At 49.8% G+C, this 22,525-nt stretch overlaps 8 protein-coding genes; 2 read left to right on the top strand and 6 right to left on the bottom strand.

The window, feature by feature from the left end:
* Positions 1-10: 10 nt before the first annotated feature.
* On the bottom strand, positions 11-3,353 carry FFUJ_01879 (probable ATP dependent RNA helicase; the record flags this gene model as incomplete). XM_023573818.1 has 3 exons in its annotated part: positions 11-191; positions 241-1,092; positions 1,267-3,353. The coding sequence occupies 3 exons, from the start codon at positions 3,351-3,353 to the stop codon at positions 11-13; spliced, it is 3,120 nt and encodes a 1,039-aa protein (XP_023423726.1).
* Positions 3,354-4,041: 688 nt separating this feature from the next.
* On the top strand, positions 4,042-4,476 carry FFUJ_01878 (related to cytochrome-c oxidase chain VIIc; the record flags this gene model as incomplete). XM_023573829.1 has 3 exons in its annotated part: positions 4,042-4,104; positions 4,191-4,395; positions 4,451-4,476. The coding sequence occupies 3 exons, from the start codon at positions 4,042-4,044 to the stop codon at positions 4,474-4,476; spliced, it is 294 nt and encodes a 97-aa protein (XP_023423727.1).
* Positions 4,477-4,759: 283 nt separating this feature from the next.
* On the bottom strand, positions 4,760-6,583 carry FFUJ_01877 (uncharacterized protein; the record flags this gene model as incomplete). Its single annotated transcript, XM_023573840.1, has 1 exon — positions 4,760-6,583. The coding sequence occupies one exon, from the start codon at positions 6,581-6,583 to the stop codon at positions 4,760-4,762; it is 1,824 nt and encodes a 607-aa protein (XP_023423728.1).
* Positions 6,584-7,238: 655 nt separating this feature from the next.
* FFUJ_01876 (related to RSM25-mitochondrial ribosomal protein, small subunit) lies at positions 7,239-8,036 on the top strand (the record flags this gene model as incomplete). XM_023573851.1 has 2 exons in its annotated part: positions 7,239-7,639; positions 7,670-8,036. 2 exons carry the CDS (start codon positions 7,239-7,241, stop codon positions 8,034-8,036), a joined length of 768 nt encoding a protein of 255 aa, XP_023423729.1.
* A 117-nt stretch (positions 8,037-8,153) lies between these two features.
* Positions 8,154-9,066, bottom strand: FFUJ_01875 (uncharacterized protein; the record flags this gene model as incomplete). XM_023573862.1 has 2 exons in its annotated part: positions 8,154-8,882; positions 8,941-9,066. The coding sequence occupies 2 exons, from the start codon at positions 9,064-9,066 to the stop codon at positions 8,154-8,156; spliced, it is 855 nt and encodes a 284-aa protein (XP_023423730.1).
* A 779-nt stretch (positions 9,067-9,845) lies between these two features.
* Positions 9,846-11,083, bottom strand: FFUJ_01874 (related to GTPase Rho; the record flags this gene model as incomplete). XM_023573873.1 has 7 exons in its annotated part: positions 9,846-10,022; positions 10,075-10,254; positions 10,301-10,381; positions 10,439-10,504; positions 10,551-10,578; positions 10,626-10,903; positions 10,958-11,083. The coding sequence occupies 7 exons, from the start codon at positions 11,081-11,083 to the stop codon at positions 9,846-9,848; spliced, it is 936 nt and encodes a 311-aa protein (XP_023423731.1).
* Positions 11,084-11,394: 311 nt separating this feature from the next.
* Positions 11,395-12,961, bottom strand: FFUJ_01873 (related to FAD dependent oxidoreductase; the record flags this gene model as incomplete). XM_023573884.1 has 2 exons in its annotated part: positions 11,395-12,276; positions 12,326-12,961. 2 exons carry the CDS (start codon positions 12,959-12,961, stop codon positions 11,395-11,397), a joined length of 1,518 nt encoding a protein of 505 aa, XP_023423732.1.
* Positions 12,962-14,038: 1,077 nt separating this feature from the next.
* FFUJ_01872 (related to transcription factor KCS1) lies at positions 14,039-18,493 on the bottom strand (the record flags this gene model as incomplete). XM_023573896.1 has 2 exons in its annotated part: positions 14,039-15,944; positions 16,023-18,493. 2 exons carry the CDS (start codon positions 18,491-18,493, stop codon positions 14,039-14,041), a joined length of 4,377 nt encoding a protein of 1,458 aa, XP_023423733.1.
* Between the last annotated feature and the right edge of the window lie 4,032 nt (positions 18,494-22,525).

Genomic DNA, 22,525 nt, shown 5'->3' on the forward strand with positions numbered 1-22,525 from the left:
TTCCCCCGTTTTATAGGTACAAGCTCTGCGCGGCCACAATATCTCTACGGATCTTGGATAAACTGTCCTCGAACTTCTTCGTTAGATCGTCGTTGCCCATAACCTTGGCGGCCTGGCCCATCTGGCGAAGCAGCTCTTCCAGACGACGGAAGAGACGGATCAGAGAGCCTTCGTAGACCTTTGTCATTTTGCTGGAGTGTGTTAGTAACTGTGTTATAGCGGGATAAAAGGATGACATACCAAATCTCAATGAAAGGACGTCCTTGGGCCCATGCGTAGACCGTCTCCATCAGCTGCCACTTGAGCTTCTGGATATATTCCTCCTCATTGACCTCAAGCTTGCATTCCTGGCTGACCTTGGCAATGATGCGAGCCTTTGCCTGAATCTCACGATAAGGTTTCGATAACTCTTCCTTGAGCTGGGTTGTCTCAATCTTCTCATCGAAGATAAAGCAACTCATGACGGCAGCACACATCTCAGGAGTAAGCTCGTTGAAGAATCGGTCGAAGAGCAATTCGGAGAGAAGCAGCTCGTGGCCTTCGGTGGATGAAATCTCACAGGCGACGCGAGCCTTTAGCTGGACGACTTCGGAATCGTTAATAAAGCCGAGACGTCGCAGCACACGCTTGCGAGACTTGAGTTCATCCATCTGGGCAATACTGTACGCCTTGGCGATGGACTTCTTGGTCTCCTTGACCTTCTCGGTGAGCTTAACCTTGGCGTGGTACTGGTCCCAAAGAGCAGGAAGAAGGGGCGATAGGTGAAGAGGGTTAGCCAGAAGTCGGGACTCGAGGACTTCGATCTTGCGAAGAAGCTTCTTGAACGATTCATCGGTGATTTCCATGTTCTCGATGGGGTCCAGAACAGGCAGACCATCGGGGAAGCGGCGCTTGACCTCCATCAAAGACTTTGTGAGCGTCTCCCTTTCTGACTCAGACTTGAGGCCTTCCTTAGGTAGGAAAAGACGAATCTGACTAATAGCCTTGATGCAAGTTAGAAGACAAGGGACAACAGCAAACTTGACGTCGTCGTCGTCGTCGTCGCCGAAAGGTTTGAGGCCAACGGGCATAGGGGCATCTTCGACGGGTTGAGTGGGGTAGAAATCCGCACTGGATCGGGAGATGGGAAGAAGCACGTCAATGACATAGGATTCCTGGGGGGGATATTCGGGTTCACCCATCTTGGGCGCGCGGCGAGGGGTCTGGTTGACGATAACGCCCCAGCCAAAGTCGGTTCCGGTTCCAGCAATAGTCTCGTTCTCGTCCTTGGGGTTGTAAATCTGCACCAAACGACCTGGCTGCAGGTAGGAAATGCTGTAGTTGGGGTGCTGGATAACAGTGCGCATATCCTTAGTATAAGCGCTGAGCTGCTGTCGAATCTGGTAGTAGTCCTTGACCGTGGACTCGTCGGCGATACTGGTGTTGTCGCGCTCCTGCTGTAATGTCATCAACTCCTTCTCCAAAGAGGGAACGCTAGCCGCGTTCTGGAATTGATGGAAGCATCGCTCCAGCATAAATTCGGGCGAGATAGCTTCGATACGTAGCAAGTTGAGAATCATGTTGTAACCGAGGTAGAAAGCAGAGTTGAGTCGATCTTGGTGGCCGGTAACAATCTCCTTGGCAGTGTCGGGTTCGAGCTTGTCGTCAATCATCATGATAACAATACCACGAGCATCGAGACCACGACGACCAGCACGTCCAGCCATCTGGATGTACTCGGATGAAGTGAGAGGGCGTCTCTTGACACCATCCCACTTGGTCACTTGGGTGAAAACAACAGTCTTGGCAGGCATGTTGAGACCGATGGAGAAGGTCTCAGTCGCGAAAAGAACCTTGATGAGAGACTCCTGAAAGAGAATCTCGATAGTCTCCTTGAGGATGGGTAGCAGACCAGAGTGATGGACACCGATACCTCGCTCCAAAAGAGGTAGCAAGTTGATAATCTGAGGAAGCTCTCGATCTCCCTCTGACAAACTCTCAATAGCGCTGTTGAAAACCTTGCGAACCATGGCCTTCTCGGAATCGTCGTTGAAGCTGAGTGACGAAATATTCATGGCCAAGTTCTCACACTCTCGCTTGCTAAAGTTGAAAACAATGACGGGATTGAACTTCTTCTTGATGGTCATTCGAATAATCTTGGAGATATCCGAGCCACTGTCAGCACCACCCTTGTTGGTCTTCTTGTTCTTGCCCTTTCCTTTCTGACGAGCATTAGGATCATTGGGGTCAGCGCCCTTCTTTTCCTCAACCTCTTGCATGACCTTGTTGAAATTCTGCTCGTTGAAGTTGCTCTTCTCATCAACGATGAGACGAGCGCCAGTACCACCACAGGGGAAGAAGTAGTTCTGTAGGGGAGTAGGTCGGAAATCGGTATACACAACGTGACAAGCTTGATGATGGATCTTGGCAATCCATTCGGCGAATTGGAAAGCGTTGGGAATGGTGGCAGAGAGGAAGACGTATCGGACCTTGTCGGGAAGCATGATGATGGTCTCTTCCCAAACAACACCTCTTATCTTGTCTCTCATGTAGTGAATCTCATCAAAGACGACCCAAGCGACTTCTCGCATAATCTCAGAACCGCGATACAACATAGATCGCAAAATCTCAGTCGTCATGACAAGACAACTTGCCGTAGGGTTGATAGTAACATCACCAGTCATGAGACCAACATCTCCAAAGATGGCCTCGAAATCTCGGTACTTTTGGTTACTTAAAGCCTTGATGGGACTTGTGTAGATGACTCTTTGATTGCGCTTCAAACACTGTGCGACAGCATACTCAGCCACAACAGTCTTTCCGGCAGAAGTGTGCGCGGAAACGAGAACACTCTCCTCTCTCTCGATAGACGCCACGGAAAGACTCTGGAAAGGATCGAGCTTGAAATTCCATGTTCGCGCGGGTTGCTCTGGGGCCTTGTGCTCGGAAAGGGGGACGTATTCGTAGTCTAGATCCGGAGGCAAGGCAACCTGATGCTGAATATTGTGCGACAGAACAAGCGATGAATCCTGCTCTGTGAAAGTAGCTGCGCCAGCAACTTCTCTCGACTCGGCCGTCTGGAAAGTATCTGCCATGACAGGACCAACGCCATCCTCCTTCTTCCTTCGTTTGGAGTCCTGCTGACTGGCGCTCTCCGAAGACTCTTCATCGTCAGAAGAATCTCCTTCGTCTTTTGAAGACTCGGTCTTGGCGTCCATGTCAACGTCCTCAGTTTTCGCAGCATCGCCATTCTCGCCGTTTATCGCGTTTGCCTTTCTCTTTTTCGTGTCACCCTTGCGATTCGTCACATGCTCATCTTCGCTCGCGCTCGGGGCGTCCACCTTGCCCTCGAACACATCAAACATCTCATCCATGCTGGGCGGTGTTTTACCGCGATCGGCTACCGATCGCTAGCTGCAGGAAAAAGTGATCGAGATCGGGTGGCTGATTCAAGTCGCGTGCTAGTCCTTGGAAGAAAATTTTGGTATATGAAAATTGAAAAATGTTGCCTTTTCGTGTACGCAAGGCAGAAAAGAAAAAGCTCGTCGAAAAAATAGGCGTGAGCTTGTCGTCCTGTACAACACAAGCGAGGAATCGATCGATCGTCCCAATTCGTGGTACACGGGCCTAGGCGATTAAAAAAAGTTGGTTGATGGGAAGTGGGTTAATTGCGGCAGAAAAAAAATCCCCTGGACAAGCTGTGGGCGGTGAATGTCTTCAGCGACCGGGAATAGGTAGGTCAGGTCGACAGACACTAAGCCCAGATCTGTATTTTCAAGTAAATACGACTAGATTTGCATTATCTCAGTGATCGCATAGTATATTTTCTTCTAAATTAGGCAGATCGCTCCTATAATGTACTCAAAAAATGCTCTCAGCTAACTAAATCTATCATTCTTACTTGCCGAGTCCGCTGCGGTTTAGAGCCGACGTCACGTCTCCAAACTTACGATCCAATCACAGCCGATTGGAGATTCCATGTCAGCAAAGTACAAAGTATCTCTTCACGTGACCTACTAGCGTTTTGCTCTCCAAACCTCAGACCACCATCTCTGACCTCGGATGCTATCATCACTGACACTTCCCCAAGCTTCCATCTCGCAATCTCCACTCCTCACCGTCAAGGTACGTCGTGCCTCGAGCCATTGACCAGCTCGCCACTCCTCTCACAACCATTGCGAACCGAATTGACCCTTTACTCGCTCCCGTAGATGCTCTCCCGCGCCGCCGCCCGTACCACGACCTCTCTGGTCACCAAGCGAGGTTTCCAGACCACCCGCGCCCGCATGTCCTCGCCCTACCACTACCCCGAGGGCGCCTACAGCAACATCCCCTTCAACCCTCGAAGCAAGTGGTTCGGCCTCGGATACTGGACCTTCATGGCCACCGGCTTCTTCGCTCCCTTCGGCATTGCTGGTGCGTGGTTTCCGTCCCGATGTTCTCCAACTCACGATGCTAACGAGCTGCGCAGTCTACCAGACCTACAAGCCCCAGTAAATTACTCGCCTACGGATTGCATTTGCTGTTGTGTTGAAAGACTGGGAGGCTTCGAGGTGGAATGTGGTGTAAATATCCGAAATAGACATCAGTCATTCTCGACTCTTGATTCGAAATTTCATTTGTTCGACCATCAGCTATATCGAACCATACGTGAAAATGCGATTATAAAAATCGCTAGCTATACAATTTCAAGCCAACCGGATCTTTATATACAGAACTCTAGAGCCCCAGGGTATTATTCTAAGTTAAAGTGCATGGTAGTACAAAATCTACTGTTACATCATAATCTCGTTCCATCTCTTTTATATCTTCGATACGGCGGGCCGTCCCATTGACCCGTCGACGACTTCATGTCTGCGCCGTCAAGAACGGTCTGAAGTATGGACTCAATAAACGGCTGTCGGTCCACCGGAATATCCCAGCGCTTCTCCATCTCATCATACACTTCGATGACGGTCTCATTGGAGCTGCACTTCTTGGCAGCTCGCAAGGCCCAGATGACCAACCATCTGTCGATGGTAAACCCCCTTATGCTTTCGTCTCGTGCTTGGTACATTGCCTTCAACACCCCTTCTAGCCGCTGCTCACTCCATTCAGAGCCAGTAAAGCCACCGTGGGAGTAGAATCCTTTGAATAAGGACAAGAAGATCGTCGCGTGAATGGGAATTTTGAGGAACTTCATCTCATCAAGAAATTGTGCCACCTTGGCTAAGTCTCCAACTTTGACCGAGTAGTGCTCGACGAAAAGTTTGTATGTGTGAAGGTTTGGTGAGAGTTGCATTTGCTTCTGCAACGGCTGTTGAAGCTCGGGATGCTTCTTGCCGATTCTCGTAAACATCATCAACACCTTGGTAATGACCCGACCCATCCCGTAGTCCCTATCCGGGATATTGGGCGCCATTTCGTGACCGGACTTCATCCTCTCATATGTCAGCTCAGCCGCCGACTCCTCACCACATCGCAACAGGCCCGATATCACACAATTGAGCACAACAGTGTCAATCATTTCACTAGCCTCAACCATGTCTTTGTAGGCAGCCCGAATCCCATTCGAGTCCATCTTGAGTCCGAAATAGTGTATCAGACTGACATGATGGTATCGGTTGTACTGATAACCTCGGCTTTCCATCTCGTTGTAAATCATGTCCGCGAGAGCAAAATTTCCGGTTTTTGACGCAGCATCGAAAAGAATGTTGAACGTAACTTCGTTTCCTTTGGCATCGGGTGATCGCTCCATCTCTTGCCACAATCTCAAAGCAGTATCCATCTCGGTCGTCGTTACGCGAGCTGTATATTTCGTTGCAAAAGCCAAGGCATAGTTCCAATGCGTCCGTCGCAGCGTCAACCCTGCGGTTTTGACGTCGGCGATCAGCGCAAAGTAACGCAGCATCGACTCTGAGTTTCGTTTAGGAGGTAAACCCATAATCTTCAACAGCCTGTTCCGCCATGGCCAAGTGAGATACAACATCCTTGGTTCTGGAAGCTGAAGGTACAGGTCGTAAATAGGTTCGAGGGTTGCTCGGTATGGGTGGCGGAGCTTGTACGATATGGCTTTGCATAATTTTGCGATCAACTTTTTCGTCTCGTCATCGGCCTTGAAGGTCTCATCCTCCGTCGGATATTCAACATCTCTTTTGTTTTCCGACACCTGAACTTTCTGGCCGTCGGCGGGGGCATAACCCCTTCGGTATGGATCCCGATAGTACTCCAAGTGCTCTTCAACGCTTCCGGCGTCTTCCTGTGGCACAAGAGCCATGAGGTGTCGAGGGTCGTGGCCATACTGAGTATGGAATCTCTGATTTATCGGGGGTATCGGTGCGGCGGCAGCGGAAGCGGTGCTATAATTGTTCAGGACATTTCGGGAGCGACAGCAAGGCAAGGCACGTCGAGCCTCGGTAGCGGGCGAAAAGGTCGAGAGGAGCCATAACGAGCTCTTGGAACAAGAGGACGGAGATCTCGAGTTCAATCTTCTTCTCTGTATCTCTTTCCCAGCCTCTCTCACAGTGCAGAGACTCCTCCTTGTGGTAGGAACCCCAAAACTGGCCGACGCTCGGTTCGAAAGCACCGCACAGAGGGAGCCGTCTATTCGACTAGAGACTTTCATGAGCTCCTCCTCATGATGCTGCGACTTCTGGTTTGTAGCCGGAGCGATATTTTGCCTCGAACTGTGGATTTGGGCAAAGGGAAATGGCGCTGAGAAAGAAATCAGATCGGCAATCTCTCTCAGGAAGAGCTAATGCCAGCGGAAGTTGAGACGGGAGGCTTGTTCTTATAAGTGGGACCTTTTTCGAGATGGTTTTTTGCTGCACTGTCATTCGCGCCGAGCTATGGGGAGATACCCCAGATGACGAGTGAAAATAAAAGCCGCGCTGTATCATATGAGATGTAAACAGATAAAGCAAGGTAGGTAGGATATTTCTTTGAAGTACAAACAAACAATTAATTTTATATAGTATCATATCTTATTTTATCATCTATTAACGCAAATAATGTTATATATTCCATCTGAAAAGTAATTTGCACCGGTATATCTGGTTCTACTAAATTCAATGTCTGACCTTTATTGTCAACATCCCACCCGGCGTTAAGATTTACCGATGCATCTCCAAAATTTCCACTCACCACCACGACATTGCGGCTCAAGCCTAGTCCCGTGTGGCATCACTCCCAATCAGAGCGTCAATTGATACCGTAAGGCCGCCTCTATTTATATCGCCATACTCAATTGAGGCTCTACTGACACAGCCGTAGAATAGACCATGGGAGGCAGACAGATCCGACCCGCAAGGGTCCTACAAACAGTCACGGAAGAGCTCAACCACAACGTCCTCGGCGACAAATCCATCCCTACGCCGCCATGGTATAACATCATGCAATCCGTCCCTCCGGCCGAGACACTCGTTCGAAACGTCACCCCCCGTCTAAGATCGCCGAACCTACAAGTTAGAAAGCCAAAGAACCTCTATCGGCCTCAAGGGATATGGTATCGTGAGGATAGGCTGCGATCAACGTTCTATCGAGATCATCCTTGGGAGTTGGCGAGACCTCGGGTTATTCTTGAGTCAGACGGAAAGGATTACCAGTACTGCGATTGGAGCAAGGGCTTGAGACAGCCTAATATTCCTTTATCGGGTGAATGGCAAGTTTCTCTGGATCGGTAGTATGATGGGACCAAGCTAACATTCTATAGTGTTGTTCAACGACAATTATGGTTGATGGAGAAAGAGAGGCTGTCGGAGAAAAAGGCATACGATATCACACGCCGCGAATTCTACCGTCTACGCCAAGAGGAAGAGATCGAGAAGCGAGTGGCCCTTGAGGAGGCCAAGCACGTAGGCGCTTACTTTGGCAAGTCCCGCATTGATGTTTCGCACCAGCTCGAGGACCGTGAGTTCGAGAACTGGAAGATCTGGGCTGGAAAGGAGACGGAGCGACAAGAGGCGAGTCGCAATTCGGAGATCGAGGACTTTGGTCTCGAGGAGGTGGAGGAGGACATCGCAGATGATGCAGAGCCAGAGGAAAAGGCCGAGGCTGTTGAGGGCAAGAAATCACCTTGATAGCATTATATCAGGGAGGGCGGATGATACCCGTCATGTACACAAACCATGTAACCTTTATTGTCTATGTATCAAAAAGCATCAACGCATATTCCAAGAGATTCTTGGGTTGGGATTTCAACCCATCATCTTATCATCTGTCGATGAAATATCCGGTCGCCTAGCGTTGAAGACCATCTCACCACAGTTCCTGAGCCCATACTTATCAGCAACTTCTTGGTGCTGTACCAAAACGTCCGCGATGCCAGTGTAGTAGAAGAGCTTGCCCGTGAGGCTCAGGGTACTGATGCGCGCCCAAGACTCGATATAGATGAAGTGCATTGAGTTCTCGGGTATCCTGCCCAGGAGCTTGAGAATGTGCACTGCCAGGCCGACAAAGAAGCCAGTCGCGGGTCCGTTGGAGTAGATACAGGTAGGATATGCAAGCTCGGCGCCATCAATCTTGGGTGGCGGAGTCAACAAAGCCGGAAAGATGCTGACCAGGCTGAGAAAGGCCGTGTAGGGGGTAGTCAGGAGTGATTGGTGAACACGGCGCGCACGAGTGACGGTGAAAACGTCGTATGCTCCTGGATTGGTCCCCTCAGCAGCACACAGTGCCTTCAGGTCTGCTTCGTAATCTTCAAGATGATCCTCCGACATGGTATCACCGGAGGAGACCAAGTACCGTCGGTGAAAACCATCAAAGTTGCAGAAGCCATCGTCCATCATCATGAGCATCTCCTTAGTGTGACCACCACTGAATAGACAAAAGATGTTATAACCAAATGGAGTGCGACGTTGGTTATGAGAAGACAGTTCTCTGCTCACTGTTCTGCGGCGACGCCTGACAAGTCGGATATGAAGAGCCTTGGTTTTGTCAGTATCGGAGGATGAGATTTGGTTTCGATTGTGAGATTTGGCTTACAGAGAACACAATAAGAAGGGTGACGATGTAGATGGACATGGCGGAAAGAAAGGCCACGAGCGGTCGGGGCGAGGCAAGGGCGCCTATCGCAAGCCCTACGCCCGCGGCGGCGATAATCATCACCATGTTTGCGTTGAGAACTCTCGATGGTAGATTGATGTCGCCGTGCTCGTACTGTGAAGTGAGTGAGGTTGACGTAGAACTTGACAGGTGGACCTTTTATCTTCGCGCTCTAAGCAAACTACTTTGGTGATCGAATTCAGAAACCAAAACAAGAAGGTTAAAGAAGCGAAAGAATTATATCCACCTTGAGCGGAGTAGTAATTCAGTGAAGACTTTGTATTGCTTTTCAGTCTGTTGCACAAGTATTCATCTGCACCTCTCGACGTGACAAAGTTGAAAGTGGAGTCTGGCACTGGCAGTGGCAGCAGAGACCAAGTATTCATTAAGCCAGCCAAGCTCATAACGCTGAGATGCGTCTTCTTCGAGATTGCATATGAACACACCAAACACAATTTACCATGTTGAATCAAGTGCACAACCTGCATGTTCTCTTTTAACTTTACAATCAAATTTTACGACCGTCTGCTATAAAGACCGGGACTCAATGGAGTTGCTGAACTGACTTACATCGTTGAATTGGACTACCCTGGATCAACCCTTCATGTTTCGATCCCACCCCTTCATCGTACAAGCCAGTGTAATTCCAGAGCACATATTTACCAGATTATCTGATAACCGCTGCTTTAAAAAAAGGAAGAAGAAGAAAACCCCCGTCTAAAAACCCTTGAGTCCAAATGTGCACCTCACATTACAGGGTTCTCTCCAACACAAGCTTCATTCAGCAAAGCAAGCAAGTCCAATTGTCACTTGACTGTCGAACCACAACACAGTACTCAAACAATTTAGAAGAAACGTCGCTTCTTCTTGGGAATAACCTCCTCCTCAGGCACTTGCCCCCCAACAAGTCTTCTCATCGCCTCTCTTCCAGAGTCATCGATGACCTCCTTCATCCCTTCACCAGTCGCAGCCGAGCATTCGATGTATTTGTGTGCGCCAATCCGAGTGGCCTGCCAAGTTGCCTAAAAAGGTAAGAGCATGATTCACGGGATCGAAAGGAGTTGGGGAGTCTACCTCTGATGAGCAAATGCAGCAAGTCGGATACGCCAGCAATCCAGAAGACGAGAATGCAGAACCAGTCTGATGATCTTCCAAAAAGCACTGGTCGCGAAGATCCTTCTTTAGACCGACGAGGTACAGCAATGGCGCAAAACTCGCAGATTTGGTGAAGCCTTGGCTCGAAGCGTGATGCCACTACTCAGTTAGTTTTGCTTCATTAACAGTGGAAAGCTGAGCTTACCCATTGGATGATTGTGTACATGGATATCTTATCCGAGATGTCGAAGCAGAGAAACACGGCATCCCATTCGATGTAGGTCAGCTTTTCGACGACGTTCAGATCTGGTACGCCAGAGGTGTCCTACAGCTCCATGCGCACAGGTTGGTTGTGGTAGATTCGTTCGTTGACGTAGGTCTCAAACAGAGGACGAGAAAAGGCATTTGACTAATAAATGTCAGCGTAAACTCACATGCGTGGATGTCAGACTCACATCAGGGAAGTATCCATAACGGGATCGACTGTCCAATGTTAGCACATACGTCGACACAAGCTCTGCGGAACTCACAATAGCAAAGACGTCTGCCCAGCGGCCTTACTCCCCACAAACAAAAAGTTCAAACGGACAGGATCCCTCGGAATCTCCTCCGGCTCCTTTCTCTTCCTCTTGCGAGTAAGCAAGCTCAGAAAACTCCTTCGCTTCCCCTCCACACGTCGTTGCATCATGCTTGAAGCAGGTCGAGTAGAAGAAGGTGTAGAACTACGTCCGAACATAGGTGTAGCGGCGCGGAAGAAGCCCAGGCGCGTAGAAGGTCTAGCCTCAGGAGGAGAAACATCATGAAATGTCTGCCGCGGCATGGTTAGTATTGCAGAGAGAAGCTTGTCAGGGGGAGAATATACGAGGCGTGTGGAGGGACGTTCGTCGAAGTGGTCTCCTTCGAAGGGATCCTCGCGATCCATGCGGCTTGGAACGCGTTGACGCCATGAGTCGATGCGCTCTTCAGGCATCATGTTGAGTAGTGACATTGGAATGGAGTTGCTACAGCTTGGTTGTCAAAAAGGGCAGAGTTGCAACGCTTGGAAAAGGTGACTGTGATGATGAAGAGAAAGGAGCGAAAGAAAGAGCTGAATGAGCAAATGAAGAAGTTTGCTGATAACAAGGGAATTATATCGATTACACATGAGATGAAAGTGGTGATGCATGCAGCCTTAGCTTGCACTGGCAGACACCCGTCAACGCTTCACTCCACGCCACGCCATATCACATACCATAATCTCAACCGAACCAGTAAACCACCTATACATCATTGCCTTACTTCACTGCAACACCTCAGCATCTACTCAAAAAACTCCGCCGCATTAGCGATATAAGCCCTCCTCAACCTCTCCTTATCAACCCCCAATAGATCCCCCGGAAACCACTCCTCCAACCGCCCCCCCGGCCTCCCAACACCCTCTCCCAACTTCTCCCCCTCTTTACCAAGCACCATGACCGCCAACGCCGTCCCACAAAGCCAAGCATACACCATCCCCTCGCCACAGAACCCAGCAGCCATCCACTCCCCTGATCCTTTCGACCCAGGGGCTCGTCCAACAAGGGGCATCAAATCACCCGTGAAGCCTATGATGCCAGTCCAGGCTTTGATGAGACTGCTTCCGGTGCCCCAGTTTGGTTCGTAGACGGAGGGCATCACGCCGCGGATGTGCATTAGGGGAAGGGCGTGGTTTTTGCTATCGTCCCAGATTCCGACTTGATCGAGACCGTCTTCCTTGCTGCGGAAGAAACCTCCTCCTATCATTAGATCGCCTGGTGTGCCATCTGGTCGATCTGGTCGTTGGGTTATGTAGTCGAAGCCTGGGCTGTAGATTACAGACCATGAGCGGTTTCCTTGGGTTGGAGGGAATGAAGATCCTGGTCGCTGAGCGCTCATATGTGCGATGGCACCGACGACACAGCCCCTGACTGGAGGGAGGAGTTGTCCAGCATGAGCATTCGTTGTGTGAATGACATGCTTCGCCTTGATGACTCCACGAGGTGTTGTAACTGTATAAGAGCCATCTGGGTTATGAGATACCTTCTCGACGGGTGTATGAGTATTGATACTCAACCCCGAGAATCGCTCGAGTAAATCGTTCCACACACTCGTGACAAGACGATATGGCCAGAGTGCGCCAGCCGTGTAAGTCACAGCTCCCACAACAAGCTCATTTAAACCAAACTATACCCATTAGTTCCTCACTCGTAACCTTCATCTGCATAGAACTCACTTCCTTTCTCGCCTCCTCCGCCTCCCAAACCCGATGCTTCTCCTCAGGCATCCACGCCCTAACATCCTCAACCTGGTTCTTCGCCTTCTCAAAATCCTCCCTCTCAACAAAAACATCCACCGTCTCAACCTCTCTGACCTCAGCAACCTCGATCCCCTTCCCCAGCTGCTTCATCATCTCCAAGTGCCTTCTCTTAAACCTCACTATCCGCCTCGCATTCTCCGGTCCCAATTTCGACTTGAACATGGCGAATTCATCATATGGCGCACTTTTAATATGTCCGCCATTTCTACCCGTTGCACCGCTGCATAGCTGTCTTGCTTCACAGACTACAACTCTTAGACTAGAGTTGGACAGCTCTAGCAGAGATTTTGTTACTGCTGCGCCTGTGATGCCGCTGCCGATGACGACGATGTCTACTTCTGAGGGAAGCTTGTCATCTCGGATGTCGCATAGTGCTGGGAATGGCGGGTCGTCGAGCCAGTATGACTTTGTGGACTGTGGCACGGGAAATCCTGGCTCTGAGGACGCGCGTTCGAGAAGAGATGAGAATTGCTTGTGAAGCGTCAGAACAGTCTTCAGACCAGCTGATATGGCCGATGCCGTTGATTTGAGCGTCGATATAATGGAACCCATGTTTGCTGGTGAGATTTACGGTCAGATGAATATGCTGAATTAATATGGAGAGAATATATAGCTGACCCAGGAACAATCGGCATGTATAGTAGCATTTTACGATGCATCCAACCACAAATGGTAGGTTGGACAGGGTTGTTGTTAGCTAACAGTTATCTCGCAGGAACCAGTTACGACGCTAACCTAGGTAGCCTCACGGATCTCGTGCTCACTCTAAGTTCTGTCTGCCGGAATAAGCTCTCAGCCACAAGTCTCAACTGCAAATAACACACCTGGCTCACAACTTAGACTTATACCAAGATGCCTGACCAATTGCTACAGCACAAGGCTGATAAGAGGAAAACCTAGATGATGGCTCTTTGGCCAGCCTTGGAGGCGTATAAGATCGTGCTCACTCAAATACGAGACCAAACCATCAGACCTCAGTATACGGAGTATGAACCAACGACCTTTTAGCTTGCATTTTCTCTAACGTCTAAGAGCTACCTTGCCGAAACCACCAGGATATGCCCGTTTCACTGCCGTCAAGGTACAAGCAGATCGCCAAACAAAAAACACCATCATCATTCTGGTTTTCGTTCCCCATCCCCAACACCAACGAAACTACACGCCAAGAAATTCAAAAATAAGCACTTCCTGCAGCGAAGCCAGAGCTGCTGCCAATCCTTTCCTCCTCGACCCATCACTCACTTCCAGCCCAAGTGAAACAAAGAGTCGACAATAAAAACGGGCTTTTCAAACTCCAGCTCCGGCCCCCCCTTTCCTGTTTGCTGTTGCGCCATAACCGATGCAGGGTATGTTTTAAGTTGAATTCAACATGTCATAAGACATAAGTCCTGTTCCTTCTACCCTTTGGGTTTTGTTCCAGTTCCATACCGCCATGGTGATAATTCCTGTGAACTCCAGGGTCCCTCCGTGGGAGAGAAGTTGGCCGTGAAAGAGCAAAGTGCCAAGAAAAACAAACCAAACTCCAGCGAAAGCAAAAAATCCATTTGCAAAACCGTCCAAATTCAAGTGAAGTAATGGGTATCAGACACTTCGTCTCAAACGTACACCACCGTCCTTATCTAAGGTCATCTAAAGACTGATCATCCCGTTCTCGGCATCAAGATCTCCGGCATAATCTGTGTGATGCGAGAACCGGCCATAGGGATCAAGCCCCAGCTCCTGTCTCACGTCCCTTTGAATCTGAAGGAAATATCTCCTCAGGCTACGTAAGCCTTTGAGAAATCCTCCGTCGGGCTGATCAGGGTGTTGCGGAGGGCAAGGCTTGTCGTCAATTTTATCAAAGGGAGTGACACTGTTGGCGAAATCCGCAATCTTGAAATCAATCTCCCTCTTGTTCTTCGTCTTCTTTCGCGAGGTCTCCTCCGTATCTGTTGCACAGTCGGTGGTAGACTCGTACATCGTTTCGTTGTCCGCATCCTCGGACATATCACCGTCGTAAAACATGAGCAAGCTCGCAGCGTAAAAGCGGTACCCATTCAGCTTGCTCACAATTTGTTCTAGTTGCCCAAGCTTCTTGAGCACAACTGGAATATGTCGCAGAATACTATGCAGATCGACACCGTTGTATAGAAACTTTTGCAATGCGCCTTGGAACTCGTCTCCAGCTTTCAGTTTGCGGCCATAGTATTTGTCCTGAAAGTCATATGTTCCCTTCGCAGCGTTCCACACTTGCAATCCGCAAATTCGAACGCCTAGCTCAGCTGAGGTTGTGTTTCGACACTTTTCAGTTTGCGACTTTTGCTTCTTTGGAGTAGCCTCCACGCCATATTGTCGAGTTCCCATCTTCAGGTCCATCATACAAGGTCTCTTCATCCCTGAGGTAAGGTCCTCTAGAAGTAGGAAGTATTCGACTCGATCCTTTTGAGTCTTTGCCTCTTTCGGATTGACTGGCCTAGGAATCTTGGTGAACTCATGGGCAGTGTCTTCCATAGCTGGGGTGGGCTCAGTCGATTCAATGGCAAACTCGTCTTCAGGGCGTAGATGCTCCAGGTACTGTGAGTGATGGTGGGCACCATTTGTGTCAGGATGATGCTGCCCATTCGTAGAATGTGTCTTCGAGTGTCGCTTGGGCTTATCTTCGTTGTCTCCCTTATACCCAGCATCATCAGCCTCCTCAAAGTACTTCAAGTCTCCCCTGGATTCTCTAACATCCTCGGGTTTCCGTCGAAGACCGCCAGCAGAATACCTGCGCTTCTTCTTCGCTGCGAGGGGGTTTTCCTTTAGAGTTTCTGGCTCTGGAGCGCTTGTTCCAGTCACATCCTTAACTTCTTCAGGAGCCTGCTCAGGCTCAGACTGAACGTATTCATCCATCCCAGGTCCGAGATCACTATGTGAGTAGTGATGCGCAATCTTTCGTTCCTGAGGATATCCGTTTGCTTCATCGTGGCCGTTGATGAACGGGGAGTCACTTTTGATCAAAGCAGGGTCGGAATTCGTGGATCGTAGGAGACGTTGCAAGGTAGGACGTGGAATTGATCGCTGGTGTGGTCGGCGGTGTCGATGAATCTTGACAGGTTCCTTCAGGAATGCGTCGTTGAAAACCTCGTTTCTCAACCTCTTATTAACCATGGTTGCGCCCCAACTATTGGGTCGCTCATCCAGAGGCGGTCTGCTCGATGTGCCAGAAGATGGCACGGAGGGGTTTGATACAGTAGAAGTTGAGATACTTTGTCGTCGGTATTCTCTTGGCAAAGGCATCGGCTGGAGAAGGTTTCGGGGGAGAATGTGCCTGTTGTCGTCGAAAGTTACCGTCGGAACAGGGATGTTGCTATTGGCTAGAGACTGGCTAATAACTCGGCCTGTCGGTTTCTCGACTTTAATGGCATCTTGGCCCTCGTTCTGTTCCAGTTCGTTTCTACTAGACTCCAGCTTTTCCTGTGCCTTTTTGCGCTCGGCTGCTGCCGCCTCATCTTTCTTGGACGTGCTCTTTCGTCGAGCCTGTTTCTGGAAGGTGACATTCAATACACCGATATAGCTGTCAAAGTTAGCATTTCAGCACGATCTCAGTAATACAGACGCAAAGGGTCGCAAAACACAATTCGATCAGACGTACCGAGGAAGGAAAGGCAACAGATCACGGTGGTATCTCTCTATAGTCTCGTAAAACTCATTTTCCCTATTGTTGAGTTGCTTACAGACAGCCCTTCGAGAGAATCTCCAGAGGGTGGTGTGTCCACCAACTTGATGTTTATACGGAATGAGCTCGATCGCCTCCAGAGGCTCTTGAGGGTCATGCTGATGATCATGGACATGGTCTTCATACTGGCTCACGATTTGCGGTTGTTTATGAGAGTCAGTTGTCACTGTGATTTCCTCCTCAATAACGGCACCCTCTTCACCTTGCTGAGGGATGAGGTCGCCGCGTTTCAAGGTAAGCTTCTCACGAGAAGGGTGACGGGAAATTCCATAAGGAGGTTCATCCTTCTCATGGATGGCTTCTGACTCTGGCTCATCGGCCTTCACAAGCCACGGACGCTGATTACTTTGCGATAAAGACCGCACGCGGATACTACGGGCCGCAATGCGGTCCTGTGGTTCACTTACACAAGGACCTTGGAGCTCTTGGTGGGGCAAAAAGACGGCAGATGAGATCTTTTCTTCCCCAGATTCTTCGGCTTCTCCCTCATCGCGAGATCCGACATCAGTATGAGCACTGCCCGCCGAGTCCCGTCTGGACTCCACAATTTCGGCTTCACGGGCGGCCTCGGCATTGGAGACCGGGATCGGCCCCACAAGTTTGGCCGACTCCACCTGTTCGTTTCCATCTTTGGCCTGGGACGTTGGCTGCTGCACTCGCAACGGAGCCTTGTCTTCAGATTCGATGGCGCCATTGACTGGAATGGAAAAGTAATCCTCGCTAGGAGATGTGCTCAGAACAGGCTGCTCATCGAGCGAATCTGATGTGAAAAAAGAACCTTTTCGGTCTTCCTGGCGAGTGCGAATGGCTGTCGGCTCTTTGTCAGAGGTTGTCGGTTGGGAAGCTTCGCGCAAGGCATGTTTATGATCCTCCTCAAGAGGTGCCAATTTTTCTTTGGCTGTTTGTTTTGTATCCTTGCGACGGGGCTTATCCTCTGGTGGTAGACCTTCTTTGAAGAATCGTAGGCTGTAGCTAGATTTGCGGCTACGAGCATTATGCTCCAGGCCAGCCATTGCCTCAGTCACAGACTTCTCAACTAAGCCATCTTCTTCTTGTCCTTCCACAGAACCAATGGACCAAATCTTTTCAGTCTTTTCAGCTCCATTGCCAGACCAATGGGGAGGCATCTTTGCCCATTGTATCGGCCTCTGTTGAACGGGTTTCGCATCCTCCTTTCGTGTCTCTAAAGGTGGTGTCTTGGTTCCTGAACGAGTATCGAGGGGGACGGGTCGGTCAATAAGGGCTGCTGTGTAGCTTGTAGTTTGAGTTTGGTAATAGTCAACAGATTGTCTATCGAGATCCAGAGATGTCGAGGCCTTGCCGCGGGCCGTATCAATCGGTTCACGATGATCAAGAGCACCTCGAAGTGTAGTTGCCAGAGTTGATTGGCTAAAAGTCGATGGGACGCTCGCCGCCTCCCGAGGGACGAGCGACGTCATCGTTGTGACAGTAGTAGACGCTCCCATATTGATAGATTCGGAAGTGGCTCTAGCTAACGGCCTAGGAGCGGTGCGCTGAGCTGGAACATTGTGATAAGAAGATTCGAAGGGGTTTGAGGCGCTATCGCGATCGTATTGGGAAGCGAGGTTCGCTGGTGCGGATGGTGGTCCTGTCAACGAGTAAAGACTTGACTGCGCAGTGGGGGTAGTTGGAGTCGAGATAGTCGCAGAAGATGGGACGGTCTTGTCTAGGTTAGACTGTCGAGCGGCAGTAGATGTGTTTGTAAGAGTTGCGGGAGAGGGCGAAGTTATAGGAGGAGTAGATGTAGGAGAGAAGGATTTGGGAGATTTGACATTGGTGATACCTCTCGCGGAAGCCAAGGCTTGGGTCAGCAGGGAAGGACCGGTCTGCCTCGGTAGGGGACCAGGGCCACGGGCCTTCTTATTACTGGAAGTAGAGGCAGTGCCAAGAGCAGCGCCGATGGGGAGGGTATCGGCTTGGTCTGGAGTGTCCCTGGCACTGGCATCACCACGGGGCACGTAATCAGAATCAGGAACAGAATCAGGCACGTTGTTGGGCACCTTGTCTGTAGAGGGTGGCGGTAGGAAGGGAGAGACGGAAGAGGGAGTGGGAGTAGTGTTGTCGGCTGCGGGATCAGCAGCGACAGCAACAGCGAGGGCGACGGCGGGGGATTGGTCAAGGTGCCCTTGATGGGTATCATCAACATCATCAGAATCATGATTAGGGCCAGCGACACTGCTATCTTGTCCGGCGTCCGCGCCTACACCTACGGCTATGCCTGCACCAGCGCCATGGCCTGTCGCAGAAGTATCTGGCAGGGCCTCAGGGACAGGCGCAGAACTGGAACAGGTACGGATACATTGTTCTGGCTCGCTCACCTGAACGGCGTGTGCGGCATTTTCGGACAGACGATGCGGACTGGACATGAGGAGGAGGACATCTGGCGCGACACGCTTTGCTTGGTTTGTTAGGAGAGAGGAAGAAGGAGAGGAGAGAGTTGCGAGTTGCGAGTTGAGATTGTGAGGATGAATGTGGATGGGAGAAGATGTGGGCGTGGAGGAATGATTCGTAGATACGGGGCCGGGGGGCTTGCCTCTGGCTTTAGGTTGGCTTTTTTCGGGGGGGCGGTAAGGCAAGTCAAAGTGCTATCTGAGACCGAGGGAGGGGCACTTCATGGCCCGGGCGGGGCACTGCCAGTGCAGTCCCCCCATCAGTAAAACCCAGCAGAGCGTTCATTGCCCGCTCACCCAGTCAGTCAATCACTGTAGCGAAGGCTAGGGAGGGTGCCCTGGAACATCAAGCCATCAAAAACGATGTATCTTTTTGACTGACAAGTACCTGACCCAGCACCCAGCACCCAGCACCCAGCACCCAGCCCGGCATCTGGCAGCGACTAGGGGTTGCCTCTCTGGCGGGGTGACTTGATCAAGGTCAAGGTGACCCGGATACTTTTTTTCAGGTCAAACCAGACATAAATGCAATCCAGTCCATTCCCAGCCCATCACTGTGCCATTTCGCGGGGTCCCGGGCTCTTAGTGGCCGTATTCAATTAACTTCCGGAGGCCGAATTTTCTGATTGCCAAGTTCCGGGCCTGGCTTCATCGTTCCCCGGTATGGATGTCTCTACCTACACCGCAACTAAAATATCGTATGGACGAAGGGATTGCTGGTCGAGCAGCAGCAGCAGATCAGCCCTAGTAACCAATACCGTATACGCACACACCGGGAAACTCAGCCCAAGTCTGTGCTCGTCGCAGGAACCCAATTCCCAAGCTGTTGGATAAGCCCAGCCAGCGGCGGTCACCTCAGTGGATACTAATTAATGTGTTGCGGCACCGGGAGAGCTATCCGTGGTGCCCATGTGAAAGAGAGGTTGGATGGAAAGTGATTTTAGTGTTGAGAGGCTCAAACACTGGTTATTGTTATCTGAGACGGTCAAAGCAAGGGATTTGAGGCCAAGTTGTTAATGGAACTGCAACACAGCAGATGTTGAGGAGGGGAGTGTTGAGAGACTGATAAGGTTTTCTTTCAGTTGTGATTGTGATTGCGATGAGAGGGAATGAGATGGGAATGAAGGGGTGTGGCTGGCTAAACCCTTCCTATTGATCCCTATCGCTACCATGTGGATGGATTGCGAGATAGCCGGGCTTCTCGAAGGTGAAATTCTAGGGGACCTTGATGTCAGTCAGCCTCAAAATAGATTATTGCCAGCTGTTTATCCGTACTCTGATCAGACTTGTGGAACGGCATTCATTCATTCATTGCATTAATTCAGTCAGCTTGAACCACTCAAAGTTTCAGTCTGATCAACTGCGAATATTATCGCTCCCTCTGCTTATCAGATCTGCATTGCCCAGTATTATCTGCATATGTTTCCTACCACTTCACCAAGTCACACTTACACTCGCAGTTTGCAATTGAAGTTGCAATGTGCCTAAAAGAGTACCATAGTTGGTCCCGCTGTAAAAGGACGCTCCGCAGATATGCGTGAAGCGTCAGATCCCCATGCATGTCCTTATCATCATGGATCCAGCTTGAGTAACTATTGGGTAGACTCACGATGCTTTAGGCAATTATTTAGAAGCCCCGCTACGCCGTCGCTGCCAGAAAGTGGAGGTTTTGCATCTAACCCTGCAGCTTGAGGGTGAGGAAATAAAACTGCATCATGCCTATGACTTTTGAGGAAGCTGTGCTGTCTGAGAGAAGTCAATGGCTGATAAGACGCCTATTCAACCCTCTCTAATGCTATATCTTGAGAATGTATGCCTCTCAACTTTTGAATTGTTCGTCCTCGGATTCAAAGTTCGAGTTGCAAACTTTGAGCCAAGGCTGACGTATTTTGTCGGCCGCTTGGCGGAACCTATGCTGTGTTTCACAGGGATCATCACTGGGTCATTCTTGGGTCATTTCTTGGATTTTTCTTTCGCTTTGGTCACGTTCGCCCTTTCATTCTCGGCTATGCAAACCGCAAGGGAGACCCACGTTTAGTTCGTGACATTTGATGGTTTCTGTTAGCAATTGGCTTTCATGATTGGTGCTTCGTCTCTCTTTTGATGCGGCTGCTGGATGGTTTGGTTCCCCGACAAGGCTATACTGAAGGGACTAGGTTAATCCCTTGACAGCAAGAAGTGAGGAACAATGGTCGAGGTTGAGATAGAGAGAAGTGGCGTGGCTAAGGTTTCGGAATCTTTTGGTTTGGATTCCTATTCGAACATGGCGTATGCAGGCCCTTGTTGGTTGGCCTCTCAGGAGGTTACCATGCTGTATTGCGAACTGGTTGTAAGCCAAAGGCGTTACAGTGCTCACTTGAGTTTTAAGAATTGATCGAGCAACTCTCATTCCACGTGAATAGAATATCACAGGCCTAAGTAACTGCCCATCATCAACAAATCTCGTCATACTCTCCCATCATCGCACACGTATCGTTCACCCTCCATCAATGCATCTATCAAATGGTGTCTCTTAGTGCGGGGCTCCGTTTGGTGGGAATCTAAAAGGGTGTCATGTGATGCCTCGAAACTGGCCAAGATCATGACATCTTCGCAATGCATCCATGATGGGTGTTGTTGATATCAGGTCAGGTCAGTTGCGCCGACAGTGCGATTTCAATTCCATTTATGCGCTGATCATAACCCCAGATTCTCTAAACAGAGACCCCAGTGCACAAGACATTGACATCTGGATGGTTTGGTATTGGTTCAGATCACAGACTCGGCCTGCGGCTTACAATTTGCATTTTTATTATTCATTACACAACATGTTGGCTTTGGCCAGTAGATGAAGAGTCTGGTGTCGCCTTGCCACGTCCGGTCTTTTCAGTCGCTGACCCCAGAGCACAGAGCTTCCTCATTCCATCATTCATCATCATCATCATGGCCAGCTCATCAATCTCCGATGACACAATGAAACCTCCGAGACACGTTTTCTCAGCAACTCTGTTGAATGGCTCCAGCCCTGCCGTCCGTACCCCCTTTTGGCATATTATGAGTTTTCTTTTTTGTTTGAGCTTGATCATATTCCCCTGAAATGGCATCCAGGAAACGTCAAAAGATTACTCCGTACCGTGGATCGCTTCATTTTCGAGCCCTTACCGAATGCCCATTGCAGAGTAGGGTATATTGCGCGAGACGCTATTTCTTTCTTTCTTCTATTGTTGCAATTGTGCGCTTAGCTTATATCCTTGGGGTGTGTTGTTAGACATTGGATCTTTGTCGAGATATCCCCGCTAATAACATGCATCAACCACAAGAAGGAAGACAAAGGAGCCGAGTTCACATATGACTGCGGCCGCCAACGGTGCAAACACTTGCATGAAGCCATGGATGTTTGTTCTGCAACGCCTAATCGGTGGAATTTGTTTCGAGCCCTTGATCCGAGAGAGGCGTGCACTGAAACATCCATGGTTAGACCTTACCCTATATCGCTCCGGGTAAAAGAAACTTCTACTATCAAACCTCCCCGGTGCCCCGAACAAATTTACAGTTTCTCAAAACGCATGAATAATGAAAGGCTCTGCTCTACAGATACATAAGACGCTGTTACTGGTCGTATCATCTCGTTGAGCTACTGTAGCTTACACGATGGCGGCACGTCCCATCCCGCCAAAGTGGCTCTTGGGTCTCTTACACCAACACCAACATCAATTATCAAGATACATGAATCCATGGAACAAGCCCTGCCCTGACCATCCCTACCTCGATTGTCCAATTAACAAAGTCGCTGATCTACCCCATCTTTTAGCCAGACTCTTTTTTATCGCGCCAAAGTCAATGCCACAGAGATGTGCATGTCACTCTCCGGCCAATAGTTGCCCGTCTCTCAACAACGTGCCTCGACTTCACGTTCCATGACGTTCGAAACACTCGACCTTCAACACAACCCGGCCTCATTGTCACCCCCGGCTTCAAATCTTGAGTGACATGGACTATCTCGAGTGAGACATGTCCTACGGCGTTGAC

The sequence above is a fragment of the Fusarium fujikuroi genome, chromosome FFUJ_chr01 (assembly GCF_900079805.1).
Source record: "Fusarium fujikuroi IMI 58289 draft genome, chromosome FFUJ_chr01".
Taxonomy (NCBI): Eukaryota; Fungi; Ascomycota; class Sordariomycetes; order Hypocreales; family Nectriaceae; genus Fusarium; species Fusarium fujikuroi.